Raw genomic sequence first — 14,556 nt, forward strand, 5'->3', positions numbered from 1 at the left:
TCTTCCACCAGAATGCCAACTGATTTTCTGCCCACGACCCATGGTTCTACCTGAGTATGTTTGCCTCTGAGTCTGAGTCAGCTTCAGTTCAGTCCTGGGTTCTTTGTAATTGTCAGGGTCACTGCTTGCTACCTTGGTGGAGGAGGTGGGATCCCTGGGGCTTAGGAATTTGATAGTTCTGAATTTTTTGTTCTTCGGCCAGCGGGCTCTCTTCAAGGGATGGATGGTTCCATTCATTGTCTCCAGGCTCAGCCAGTGGCAAACCACATAGCTGCCTCACAAAGCAAATCTGCCCTAAGGTTTTCTGCTTGTTTAGGTCTTGTTGTTGCGGTTCATATCTATAAACTCCATTCATGTCTTTTCTATTTGTGGCCCCAGGGCAAGACTTCCCACCTCTTTTCCTACTATTCTAGTCCTCAGAGTTAGAGCCTGTCATTTCTTTTGTAAATCTAACTTTAAATATTTTTATATTTTCTTACTCTCTCTTGTTGACTGTGACCTTCTCTTGACACCTTATACTCTTTAGATCAGGATTTTCTTTAAACTTTGTGGGGATACAGAAGAGTGTTGTCTCTATCCCTCCATCTTCAGTTCTTTGGGATTGGGTTTTGATTTGGCAACACATTTCTCTCATTCACCTAGTTCTGCCAGCTAATTTCCTTCGTGGATGTCTTGGCATATCTTCTGTTACATTGCTATTGTGAATAGTATCTTGTTATGTTGATTGCAAACGAAACAAATATTTTTATATGTTAAATTGTACCTAGAAATCTTAATCAATTCCTACAAGTACAGATTTCATCTGTTTCCTATATAAACTATTCTAATACCCGTATATGGAATTTTGTACATTTCTTTTTAATATTTGTATTTTAGTCTGTTTCTATTGCTGTTACACTATTATTATTGTTTTTACTGAAGTCTCAAGTACAATTATTTTTCTGTACTTTGAGGACAGTGAAATTCAAGATGTTAGACGAACACACTGACTAGTTCTGAGATTTACTATAAAGACTTTTGCTGACTGCTTCTAAAGAATACTTTCAAGACTAGGATAGCGGTTCCATGGCACTGGCTCATCGGTGAGGTTGAGGAATAGTTGGTTGGTTTGGGTATTTTGTTTTTTGGGGGGGTTTCTCAGTTCATGGGGCGACACAACACTTTCTTCCTGTTGTTTGTTGTTCTAGTTAGGGTTATAATTGCTATGATGAAATATCAGACCTAAAGCAAGTAGGGGAGGAAAGGCTTTATTTCCCTTATACTCCCATATTGCTGTTCATCACTGAAAGAAGAAACTCAAACAAGGTAGAATCCTGAAGGCAGAAGCTGATGCAGAGACCATGAAGGGATGCTGCTTATGTCTTGTTCTCCATGGTGTGTTCAGCCTGCTTTCTTATAGAACCCAGGATCGCCAGGGATGGCACCACCCACAATAGGCTACCCCCCTCCACCATCGCTAATTAAGAAAATGTCCTGCACCTTCTGGAGGCATTTTCTCAGTGGAGGTCCCCACCTTTCAGGTAACTCTAGCCTGTGTCAAGTTGACGCAAAACTAACCAGCACAGTTGTTCAGCCCAGCTCAGACACCAAGACCCTAACCCAGCTGACTTCAAGATCTAGATCCCACTTGGACACCTCTGACTCCTATTCTGAGCCTTGGCATGACATTCAGTTCCCTTCTTTTGATTCTGGCACTTAGTTTTTCCTCGCTTATTTTTGAGATTGACTTTCTGCCCAAGAATGTTATAATTATTGGGTTTTTTTTCAACTGACTTTCTTTCCCCTGTTCCTTCCATTCTTTCTTTCTTCTTTTTTTCCTTTCTACCATATCCTCTACTGTTTGAAATTTGAACTTCTATGTCTTCTTCCTAAAATCTCTCATTAATGTTTAACGTAACATGGCTTAATGTTAGAGAGTATCTTTACTTCCATTTCAAACAATGTAAAAATTTTAGACTCTTAACTTCCCTGGCTTTGCTTTTATAAAGACAGAGGAATGATATTAACATCCTGGTCTCTCACCTCTGCCTCCTGAGTGCTGGGATGACAGGTGTTTGCCAGACCTGGTTCCACTCTTCTATTTTAGATATGATTGTTATGCAGTTCAGGCATTTTAGACTCGTAACTTGCCAAATGCTGCATCCTTAGGATGTACAAGGCCCTGAGTTCAATTCCTAACCCCAAGGATAGACAAGGTGTGTGCTCGCGCCCACACACACACACACACACACACACACACACACTCTCTTTCTCTCTCTCTCTCTCTCAATTTTATTTGTCCTATACTTTTCTTGCATCCCAACTGTCTTTGAGAGAGAGGAGTTAACTTTAAAATACCTTTCTGTGGGGCTGAAGAGATGGTTCAGCAGTTGCAAAAGCGTGGTGTTCTTCCAGGAGACCTGAGTTTAGTTCACAATGCTCACATTGTCAAGCTGTTCAGAGTCACCTCCAGAAAATATGATGTTTTCTTTTGGCCTGTGAAGCACGATTAATAAAAACTCAGAGAGAGAAATGGGGATTCAACCTGAAGGTCAGAAAAGCAAAGCAACCAGCCGCTAGCTCTTACTTCGACCTCAATCCAAAAATAGTGATCCCACTTCCAGGAGTCTCAGAGTGAGACCACCTGCACACATATGTCACACAAACATGCACATGGACACATACACACAACTAAATAAATCTTATTTAATAGTATTGTCCTATGCCAGGCGGTGGTGGTGCATGCCTTTAATCCTAGCACTTGGGAGGCAGAAGCAGGTGAATCTCTGTGAGTTCGAGGACAGCCTGGTTTATAGAGTAAGCTCCAGAACAGGCTCCAAAGCTACACAGAGAAACACTGTCTCAAAAAAAAAAAAAAAAAAAAAAAAAAATCGCCCTATAAGGCAAGTTTGGTGGTTGTTGTTGTTGTTGTTTATTTTTGTTTGTTTTTTTGGAAGAGTGGTGGTGGCTCAAGACAGGATTTCTCTGTGTAACAGTCCTAGCTGTCCTGGAACTAGCTTTGTAGACCAAGCTGGTCTTGAACTCACAGAGGTCTGCCTGCTTCTGTCTCCTGTGTCCTGGGATGAAAGGTGTGTGCCACCATGCTTTGCAGGGCAAGTATTAAGAACAGTAAACTGTTAGATTTTGCTTCTATGTATTTGGCCCCTTCATTCCTTTCTTTCTTCCTCTCTTTCTTTCTTTCTCTCTCTTCCTTTTTTGTTTGTTTGTTTGTTTTTGTTTGTTTTTGAACACAGGGTTTCTCTGTGTAGCCTTGGCTTTCCTGGAACTCACTCTGTAGACCAAACTGGTCTCAAACTCAGAGATTCCCCTGCCCTGCCCTGCCCTGCCTCTGCCTCCCAAGTGCTGGGATTAAAGACATGTGCCACCACTGCCCAGCAATATATTATCGTGATCTTTTTAAAAATTATTTTATTTTGTATGTATTTGCTCTACAAGTATATACATGCACCGTGTGCCTACCCAGTGCCCATAGAAGTCAGAAAAGGGTGTCAGATCTCTGGAACCAGAGTTACAAACGTGTGTAAGCTGCTATGGGTACTGGGAATTGAGTCCAGGTCCTTTGGAAGAGAAGCCAGTGAGTGCTCTTAACCACTGAGCCCCTTCTCCAGCCCTGGGCCCTATTCCTTAAAGAATGTGTCCCCAGAGTAGAGTTTTTTAGGTTAACAGTTATTTTCTCTCAACCTTTTGATACTATTTGCTTTATAGCTCTGGTTTCAATTGTTGCTGCTGAATTTTTCTTTTATTATTTTGTTTTAAATTAATTGCTAATGTGTGTGTGTGTGTGTGTGTGTGTGTGTGTGTGTGTGCGCGCGCGCTAGAGCACATGTTTGGAGGTCAGAGTGTGACTTTGTAGTCAGTTCTCTCCTTCTGCCTTTACATGGGTTCCAGAGATTGAAGGTAAGTTAAAGCCTGCACTTCAGGCTCCTGTACTGATTGAACTGTCTTGTCCACCCTTCTTTTATTTGTGTAATCAACAGTTCTTTCTCTGAATTCACTAAATATGTTCCTTGGCTTTTGGCATCTTCAGTGAATTTAGTCCATAGTGTTTTTATTATCTAATCTAGGCTGAGCCTAAATAATATTAAACCTGCTGAATTTATAGATCCTTTTGACAAGTTCACATATATTATTTGTTAAATGTTGCCTTGGTCTCTGTCTTTTCTCCTTGAAAGTCTTCATTTAGATCTATATTAATCTTTTCTTTCCTATTCCACACTTCTCATAATGTTTATATAATATTTATATGTTACAGTCTCCATATCATGGTTTTATTTGTATGACTGACTGGTTGGCCAGTTTTCTTTCAACTCCTCTCTGTGTTGTTAAAAGGGAACCTGTGCTGGTTTAGGGAGATTTTTCCCCGTAAGCTCATATGTTTGAACACTTGATCCCCAGTTGGTAGAACTGTTTGGGAAGGATTAAGAGGTGTGACTTTTCTGGAGGAGGTATGTCACTCGTGGTGGGCTTTGAGGTTTCAAAAGCTCAGACCATTCCCAGTTAGCTCTCTCTGCTTCCTACTTGAGGATAAGCATGTAAGGTCTCAGCTGCTGCTCCAGCATCATGCTTACCTGTCTGCCTGTCTATCTGTCTGCTGCCTGCCTGCCTGCTGCTATGCTCCCCCCATGGTGGTCATGGACTCTAACCCTCTGCAATCATGAGCCCCAAATTAAACACTTTCTTTTCTATAAGTTGCCTTGGTCATAGAGTTCTGTCATGACAACAGAAAAGTAAGTAAGACAAAATTTGGTACTAAGGAGTGAGCTATTGCTGTGACAGGCCTGACCATGCTGCTGTTTTTAAAAGAATATGGAAGACTATGGGACATTGGATTAGGAAAGCTGTTGAATAATATAAGCAGGGCTGAATGAAGCATCCTAGTAGGATCTTGGAGGGCAGTAGTGCTGAGATCAATGTGGATTATAGATGCACAGCTCAAGAAGTTTCAGAAGGGAACAATATTACTGACAGAGTTACAAACCATTCTTGCGGTACTTTGGCAAAGACTGGATGCTTTCTGCCCTTATTCTAAAACTCTGCCTGAGGCTAAATTGAAACATTTGAACTAATTTTATTGGCAGAGGAGATTTCAAAACAACCTGATGTTAACCCTGTTGCATAGTTATTACTGATCATTTTATATGGGGCTACAATAAAAAATAATAAGCGGGACAAAAAGAAATACAAAATGTACCGTTTGAGGAGAAAAAAGCACCAAGAAATTTAGCATCCATACTGAAAGAGCTAAGGAGAGGCCTGACATGAAATGTAATAAAGGGAGTGTTTCCCTCAGGGCAAGACCCCACCCAGCTAATCCTGCAATTTGTAGAAAGGAAATGTCTAAGGAATTTTCTGCTACTTTTAAAAACCTGAAACCAGGAAAATGTTATGAAAATATAATTCAAGAGGGTAATAGGCTCAGACTCAAATGGCTGAACTTGGCAGCATTGGCCAGGTAGTTCTGGCTTTAGAGTCTTGAAGGATACAGGAGTAAAGGAGTTGTGGAATCTTCCTCTGCAGTTAAGAAAAGCCTCTGAGGCCAAGTGTGTGACAGGGGAATCCCTGCATGGAATCCCAGAGAAGCCAAGCCATACATGAAGTTATGAAAATGAAGCCTGGATTGTGTTGGAGACCCCAAGGTGTTGGAGATGCCAGAGTCACAGGAGATACCTATCAAATACAGGTTCAGTGGAAACAGTGTTTCCAGAAGAGTGGAGCCAAACCAAGAGAGAAAGACAGGTGATGCAGACAGCTACCCTGGAAGGGAAGAGCCAGCTAAGCCCATTGACAGCAGATACAGACCACAGGATTTGGAGTTACCCTGCTGGGTATCTGTCTTGCCTTGGTCCAGTATTGTCTTGCTATATTCCCATTCCTCCCTTTTGGAATGGTAATGTATAGTCTGTGCCATTGTATATCAAAAGTATGTAATTTGCTTTTGATATTACAAGGAGTTACAATTAGTTGCCTTGAGTCTCAGAAGAGACTTTTGATTTGGGACTATGAAAGACGGTGGGGACTTTTAGAGTCGGCCTAAAGTCATTTCACATTGTGATATGACCACCAGCTTTTGACAGTCAAGCAGTAGAATGTAGTGGTTTGAATGAGAATGCCTCCATAAGAGCATGTGTTTGAATAGTTGGTCCCCAGTTGGTGGAACTGTTTGGGAAGGATTGAGAGGTATGACCTCATTGGAGGAGATATGTCACTGGCAGGGGGTTAAGGTTTCAAAAGCCCAGGTCATTCCTAGTTAGTTCCCTCTGCTTCCTACTTTCAGAAAGGGATTAAGCTCTCATGCTCCAACACCATGTCTGCTTGCCTGCTGCCTGTCATCCTCTCCCCCCTCAAGGGTCATGGACTCCAAACCTTTGCAACCATGTTCCCCAAATTAAACACCTGCTTTTATGTTGCCTTGGTCATGGCATTTTGTCACAACAATAGAAAAGTAAGAAAGACAGAATCTAATCGCAAGTCACTTTTATAGATCTAAATTGGCTTGATTCTGTAGTTGAAAAGCATACTGGGCAAAATGAAGTTCAGAATGTTCTACCCTCATATGTACAGGTTATACATACATACATACATACATACATACATATATACATCAAAAGAAAATAAAATGATACATAGAAAGAGACTGGAGAGATGGCTCAGTTGTTCAGAGCACTGGCTGTTCCTCCAGAGGACCCGGTTCAACTCCTAGCATCCACATGGCAGTTCACAGCTTTCTGTAACTCCAGTTCCAGAGGATCTGACACACACATGCAGACATACATGCAGGCAAAACACCAATGTATATAAAATTACAAATGGAAATGAAGTATACAGACTGCTCAGTTGGGTAAAATTTGTATTTGCTTTTTTTTTAAGCAGTTGGCTGTCTGGTTTGCAGAAGATGGGTTGATGTGGGTGTCTGAGATCCAGCAGTCATCTGAATCTTGACATCTTGTTATAAAAATCAAAGTTTGTTACACATCAAGTTAGGTTACGGTTCACTATGTACATAGACACCATCAGCCCAGTTTAAGTGTATCTTTAGGTCAAACTATATTCGATTGAACAGAATTTACCCTGAGATAGACCTCCCTTCCTACTAATTCTCTCTTCAACCATATCTAATCTAATATTAACATTATAGTGACCTTTTAAGTCAATAATTATGTTTATTATTGAAAACACTATTTTTTCAAAGTTATTTATTCCCATGTTTATGATGTGGCGGTTTCAGTGGTAGCCATGTGTAGGAAAGTGAAATCAGACTATTCTAGTAGGGAGTATTTTAGCACTGACATTGTTTAGAATAGATGGCTCCTGGCAATAGTGAAACCATTGCTTTGTAATATTTAATATTCATTTTAAATTTTTCACAAGTGCCATCAAATCCTTATCTGTTCCTAATGATGCCTGTTCCCACTGTGTTTATGCCATTGAGCTTACTTATTTTTTGTTTTTGTTTATTTGTTTTGTTTTCTTTTTTGAGACAGGGTTTTTCTGTAGCTTTGGAGCCTGCCTGGAACTACATTGAGCTTACTTACATAGTCAATACTAAATTTTTGTTGCTGTAACCAAATACCTTACAAGAAGAAACTAACAGGGTTGGGGAGGGGTGCTTATTTTGATTCCCAGAGTGAGAAATTACTCACTACCATCTATCATGATGGAGAAGGGTTGTAGAGTTAATGACAATAGGATCATGATACTGTGACTCTTAACTATTGAAAATATTGAAAATCTCAAGACATGTACCCAATGACCTACTTTATCTAGTGAGAGTCCAACTCCTACTAAAGTTATACACATCTCCAAAAGTTCAAAAGCAGGGGATGACATTCTGTTCAAACACATGAGCCTGTGAAGGATATTTCACCATCAAACTATGACATTCCACCTCTTGTCCCCTTTGACTCAGGTGTGTAACTGGTGTCTTTTAATTACTCTCAGGCTGTCCAGGGCACAGGTCTGGCCTTCATCGTCTACACTGAGGCTATTAAAAACATGGAAGTGTCCCAGCTGTGGTCAGTGCTCTACTTCTTCATGCTGCTGATGCTGGGTATGGGAAGCATGCTTGGGAACACAGCGGCCATCCTCACCCCTCTGACAGACAGCAAGGTCATCTCCAGCTACCTGCCCAAGGAGGCCATTTCAGGTCAGGACACCAGGCAGTGGAGGCAGGGCATGGGCGGGTGGGGAAATGCAAGACAACCAGTGGAGGGGCTTCCTCAGGAGCCATGTGTTTCTGAGGCAGCTCCAGAAGGGCTGTCGGAGTCTAGCTGAGCTCCAGCTACAGTATGATACTCAGTTCTGGGAGCTGGACTAAGAACTCACTACAGCCTCTTTTGGGTAGGCTGATCTAGGAGTGTGTGCATGTGTTATGTGGACTGCAGACACCCAATTTCAGAAAAGATACCAAGTGCTAAAGGCTCTGAGGAAGGGGAGGAGAGCACAACTCTCCCACCTGCACTCGAAGGCCTGCAGGCTTTGAAAGCCCACATCTATTTTAGTTTTAATGTGCATGAACTGTTCCCACAGCAGAAGGAGCTCCTTCCACACATGCTCCAGGCAATAAACACCCAATCAGATCACCCTGCCCTGACTTCTAATGCTACTAGTTTTTATCTCTGTTCCTGAAAGTCATTGGAAAGGACAATCTGGGCCTGCTGTTGACACTTAAAACCTGTCGGTGATCTGTACAACTGTTAGCAGCAGTTGTCAGTCCCTGATCCCATCTGATACATCATTGTAAGAGCACACACCACTTTGTACATTGTTTGAACCTTTGGGTTGTTGGTGAAGGAATCAGCCTTTCCCATTATGGATACCCACTTTTAACTTTACCAACACCCCACTCAGCCAGGATCATGAGAACCCTGTATCTAGCCACCTCTGCCTCTGATGGTTCTGTGTCCAGGAGAGATAAAAAAGTGCCACATCTGATCACGCATTCTGGCCATCAAGTGGAAAGTGCTCTCTTCCCCTTTCCTCCGAGTCGCCAAGCACTTGGCATCTTTTCTAAAATTGGGTCTCTGCAGTCCACATTACATGTGCATACAGTTCCTAAACCAGTACTTAATCCTTCCTCCTGAGGTGAGCCTCTCGGGGCATTCAGTGGTTGACGTTATGCGGTGTGGCAGTGGAAAGGGCAGGACTACTATAAACTCAAACACATCATGGAAAGCCCTAGGGAGCTGGAAGAAAATTTGGAGAGATTGGTGGCTAAAGGTCAGAGCTCAAATATTGGCTCTGCCATATTGTGGTATTTAGGCAGTTACTTGGCATCACTAAGCCATGGCATCCTGGTATAAAAGGGATTCCTGGCTACTACCTTGGAGGCTTAATCTGGTCTGATACATAACCAGAGCCTGGCATGTGATACCAAAGTAAACTATAGTTTCTTACCAAGCCAATTCTTATCTGGGCCCCCATACCCTTGGTCCACTTCCCACAGTCTCTGGGGCTAAGTTGTTGAACTTTTCAACGTCTCCAGATGCTAAACCATGACGTCACCCAAAGAACAACACTCTGACCTCTTTTTTCCCTGCTGTGAAATCCTCTGCAGAGTAGCTCCTATAGCCCATGTGGGTGAACCCAGCCTCCAAAGTACATCTAGGGACCTGTGGCTCTGGTTGACATTAAATGTGGGGTGAAAGGCAGTGAGACTCAGAGAGATGATCAGTGATCTTGCGTTCCAGGTCTGGTGTGCCTCATCAACTGTGCCATTGGTATGGTGTTCACCATGGAGTCCGGGAACTACTGGTTTGACATATTCAATGACTATGCAGCCACCCTGTCCCTGCTGCTCATTGTGCTGGTGGAGACCATAGCTGTGTGCTACATATATGGGCTGAAGAGGTAAGGAGACCGCAGACCCTGCCTTCTTCATGGGGCAGAGACACTGCAGGGCCACACTCATACGAAAATCATCTTTCCTCAGTGGGCATGCCCATTTTAGATACGGGAATTGTCAGCCACCCTAGCCCTGTGGACTGAGAGGACTGGCATTTCCCTCCCCGATGTACCCTGCTCTCTTCTTCTTTGGGAAGTAGCCTCTGGTCCACACCTGGGGACCTCTGAAAGCTCACACCAGGGAAATGTCCCATGACCATTCTTTAATGGTCATCCTCCCTCAGGGAGCCTCAGCCCTTTTCCCTTCAACTCAACACCTCACCAAGGAAAAGATCAGATGGGTCCGGGGACATGTTCGCATATCATTAATAACATCTTCCTAAGGGACAAGGGCATGCAAACTGGACCCCCTCCCGCCAGAGCATGAATAAGCCTATGTTCTCTCCTTGTGGTCCAAATAGATTTGAAAGTGACCTTCAGACCATGGCTGGCCGCTCCCTCAACTGGTACTGGAAGGCCATGTGGGCATTTGTGAGTCCACTACTCATTATCGGCCTCTTTATCTTCTACCTGAGTGACTATATCATCACAGGAACGCTACAGTACCAAGCCTGGGATGCCACTCAGGTACCTGATATTCCTGCAGGGCTGGGGAATAGGGCAGAACCCACGGTCACTTCAGAACACAGGGAACCATTGCTGTGGTGTGGGAAGGTCACAGGTGACAGCATGGGAACTTCATTGAGATGTTTCGCAGGTGCTCAGTCTAGTACAGCAGAACGGGGCTGTAAGTGGTTAGCCATGATTCATCGGGAGAGTAAGAGTCGCCCACAGCATCCCAGGGGATCTTCCCCTAGAAATACTAGTTCCTCTGGCATGCCACACTAGACATATTTATACGGAGCATTTCTACGACCACAGGAAGTTCTAATCTGTGCTAAAGGTTACATTACATGTAGGGCCTCAGACTAAGGCACTAGAAGAAGTGTTTCCATGACATTCTTCTTGGAGAGCTTCCCACATATACATTTGAAAAAGTCAGAATTATCTTTCGTTATGAAATATAGAGAAAATGGGCACGGTTTCTCTGAAGGCTTGCTGTGAATTGCAGGGTAGTAGAGCACCACAGTCCTCTTCTCTGCTCAGCATCTCCCCCTTCATAGAAGAGTTGGGTGAACACTTCTCTTGGACGCAACAGGAGGGAGCCTTCCCCTGATGCTCAGTCTCTTCTCCCAGGGGCAGCTGGTGACCAAGGACTACCCCCCATACGCACTCGCTGTCATTGGTTTGCTGGTGGCCTCATCTACCATGTGCATCCCCCTGGTGGCCCTGGGGACTTTCATCAGGAATCAACTCAAGAAGGGAGGCTCGGCCCCAGTGGCCTAAGAATGGACCTCCCAGAGACCGAAGTCAGCCACTCTCTGTTTCACAGTGACTGCCTGCTGGTGGGAACTCCTTGGCTGGAGTGGTGGTCTAGGGCCTCCTGCTTCTGTAAAGAGGACTGGGGAGCTTAGAGAGAGAAGACTGCCTAGGGGAGGGGACCACATCCCTTAGGAGGGGCCCTCCATCCTTTGCCATCTGAAGGTCATACCTTGTAGCCTCCTTGTCATCAGGGGCTAAGGCCAGTACTGAAGACCATTGTTTCCTTGATTCTAGAAAGTCTTAGAATTTAAGGTAAACTGTCATGAGAAACTTGACTGTAACTTGTAGGAGCCAAACAAGCACTTCAGTTTTTGGGTTTTTTTTTTTTTCTTAAAAGAAAAGAAAATGCTAGAGGACAACGGCTTCCCGACCAGTGTCTGAGGTTTGAAGTAACTAAGGTGACATTAATAATTAATTAATTAATTCTGATGAATTCTTTTTTTTTTAAGTCACAGCAAGTGTGTAATTTCTGTGTTTCCTGATTACTCTCTGAATACTACCAGGATTTAGTGGCCACTAAGAGAGAGTTTTTCTGGGGTTCCAAAGGAGGTCACCTTTCTAGAATCTAAGGTTCATCACAGTAGTCCAGGACTAACCTCTCTACAACTCTAGACTGTAAGGAATCTGACCAGGGCTTCAGTGTCAGATACATATCCATACGGATACAAGTAATTGTAACTTTTCTACCAGCGTCACTCACAATCACCTACATAATAATGTTTTCTAAAATGTATATAAATCACACAGAGCAGCGTGTAGCTGAAAACACTCCATATTTATGGCTGTTATTCAACCATCATGTGAATTTGTCTTTTTTTTTCTTTTTTTTAATCATAATAAAATAAATGAAGGTTATCTAGACTGAGAGTTCTTCTTGTAGCAATGATCTTTGCTCTCCTGGGCTCATCGAGTTGAAGGATTTCCTTGGGTCTATCTGTGCAGGCACCTTTGAAGATACTTAGACATCACTTGAAACATCAACCAGAGATGACTCTTACTTCTCATTCTTTTTCTCAATGGCAAAAGTAGGGAATAGAAAGGTCTTGTGGAGGGGCCTAAAGAGAAAATTTTCTAGCTAATTTTCTTGCTCCATTTGCAGAAGACCAAAGTTTGGCTCTCAGGATTCATGTTGAGAAGCCTACCACCTTATGTAATTCCTGTTCCAGGGAACCCAACATCCTTTTCTGTCTTTGTTTTCACCAGCCTGAACATGTCCAGACATATACAAAATGCATCCACATTAATTAAAATTATATGTATACATACATACACACACACAGACACACACATATGTAGATAAAGATGTCTTTCCAACAGTGAATCTTTTAATATTGGACTGTAACTTACAAAAAAGCTTTCACTATCCTATCTGCATCTTATCAAGACTCCCATCTTTTCTTTATACCTGGTTTCTAAACGATCACTGCCCCTAAAATGTAAGCAGCAGCATTTATTTATTTAAATGTTTACTCCTGATTTCTCATCAGATGGTTTTTAGGCCTGAAGAGTGGGTGCATTCCACAATACAGCAGGGTCTATCCCTGGATTCTTAAGCATCTGTGCCCTCCTCTCAACCCTCAGGCATAGTCACTCTCTTTCAGCACTTGTCATGCCTCCCTAGGGTCAGTCACAGTCAAGGTCTCAATATCATGTACCCTCAAAGGTGAGAAGAGTAAGGTTGACCTATGTCATTATTCTATTACTTTTTCAGAATGTCCAACATTTCTGCCATTCCAAACACCTGGGAGCATTGAAAATTTCCAGTGTCCATGCTGCCAGATCCAAGAGGCATCAATCAGAAAATCTTGGGAGTGAGACCCAGGCTCTCAGGAGAATCCAATGTGCAATCAAATCTGCAAGCCAGGGCAAAGCCTGTTTAAGAAGGGAGGAAAGTATATGATGTGTTTGGAAATACTTGTGTTCAGCGCACAATGCCTGTCTGTGCTCTATGTACTACCATAGAGCTTTGAGCAAGGGGCTAGAGGTTGAAACATACAGAGACACACAGACAGGGAGACAGAGACACGGACCTCTAGTCCATGGTAAGAAGCCCTATATTCAATAGCACCACGGAGGCTTATATACCCAACAGTCAAGTGGGCCAACAGGTGAAAACCTTATCCTCTGATCCTTAAGGCCAAGGCAACACGTGCTTGTGAAGCAGAGCTGGTAAACAACTTTGACACAGCCTTTAGTAACTCAATTCTGAAGGAAAGTAAAGATCTCTAGCAAGGATCTCTAGCTGGAGGCCAGGACTCCAAATGGTCCCAACACTTATGCTCAGAACAACTTGTAAAAATTTAAATACATTACTGAGCATTTCTTGTTATAGGGGAAGTCACATCTGTGGAACAGTTTTGTTTATGGAAATCAGACAGGAGAAGCAATGCTGTCATAAAATACAGATGCTCCTCTGTTTACCACTGTAAAGGCAGTAGGACCTGGAAGAATGGAGCCTAAAGATGAGGTGGACTAAAGTCTAATGCAATAGCCAATTTCATTCGAAACATCAGACAATTCATACTTTAAGGGTTAAGAAAGGTCACATGAGTAAATCTCTCAGGAGTTCAAACTGTGTATAAACACGAGGACAAGTTGCAGGAGGCAAAAACATGTTTTTCTATAGAGGCCCATAAACAAATAACAATAGCCAGTGGGAATGAATAATCTGATAAGCGTGCTCCTATCAAATACACCTGGGAGGTACACGGAAGCATAATCCAAGAACAGCTCCAGGTGTTGAAGAAACTGAGGTCACAAGACTCTTGTTTTCTTGGAGTTCCCTCACAAGCACTCAGAATTCTTTTTTTTTGTTAAGAATATTTCTTCTTTTTATTTATTTTTATTTTATGTGTTTGCCATGGGTGTCAGATCCCCTGGAACTGGAATTACAGACAGCTGTGAGCTGCCATGTGGGTGCTGACAATTGAACCCAGGTCCTCTGGAAGAGCAATCAGTGCTTTTAACCACCAAACCATCTTTCTAGTCCCAGCACTCAAAATTCTTACACGACTCCATCTTGGACTGTGTTCCGACACTCCTCCACCCACATTGTGGTTACATCCTGCTGACCTCACTGTAAACTGAAGAGCACCCTACATTGAAAATGCATTTGTTACACCTACACTCCTGACCAGTCAGAGCAACAGTTCACTGTCAAATGACCGTCCCAGAGGGCATGTGAGTATCCTGCTTCAGACTGCTTGCCCACAAAATGTTGGAACCCAAACTAAAACAGAATTCATTTTGCTTTCACACCACTGTAGAGTCAGAAGATCCTAAGCTGAACAGGTG

General features: G+C 42.9%; 1 protein-coding gene across 1 annotated transcript in view; it reads left to right on the plus strand.

Moving 5' to 3' along the window:
• LOC121464278 (sodium- and chloride-dependent transporter XTRP3A-like) overlaps positions 1-12,115 on the plus strand; it is a 35,717-nt gene extending 23,602 nt beyond the window's left edge. The window contains exons 8-11 of the mRNA XM_041677120.1: positions 7,939-8,143; positions 9,687-9,846; positions 10,302-10,467; positions 11,077-12,115. Of these exons, the coding sequence (XP_041533054.1) occupies positions 7,939-8,143; positions 9,687-9,846; positions 10,302-10,467; positions 11,077-11,226 (681 nt within the window). The 3' untranslated portion in view covers positions 11,227-12,115. The remainder of the gene's footprint in view (positions 1-7,938; positions 8,144-9,686; positions 9,847-10,301; positions 10,468-11,076) is intronic.
• Positions 12,116-14,556: the final 2,441 nt, after the last annotated feature.

This window comes from Microtus oregoni, unplaced genomic scaffold (genome assembly GCF_018167655.1).
Source record: "Microtus oregoni isolate MIOR12 unplaced genomic scaffold, Mior012 000028F_ref0000031, whole genome shotgun sequence".
Lineage (NCBI taxonomy): Eukaryota > Metazoa > Chordata > Mammalia > Rodentia > Cricetidae > Microtus > Microtus oregoni.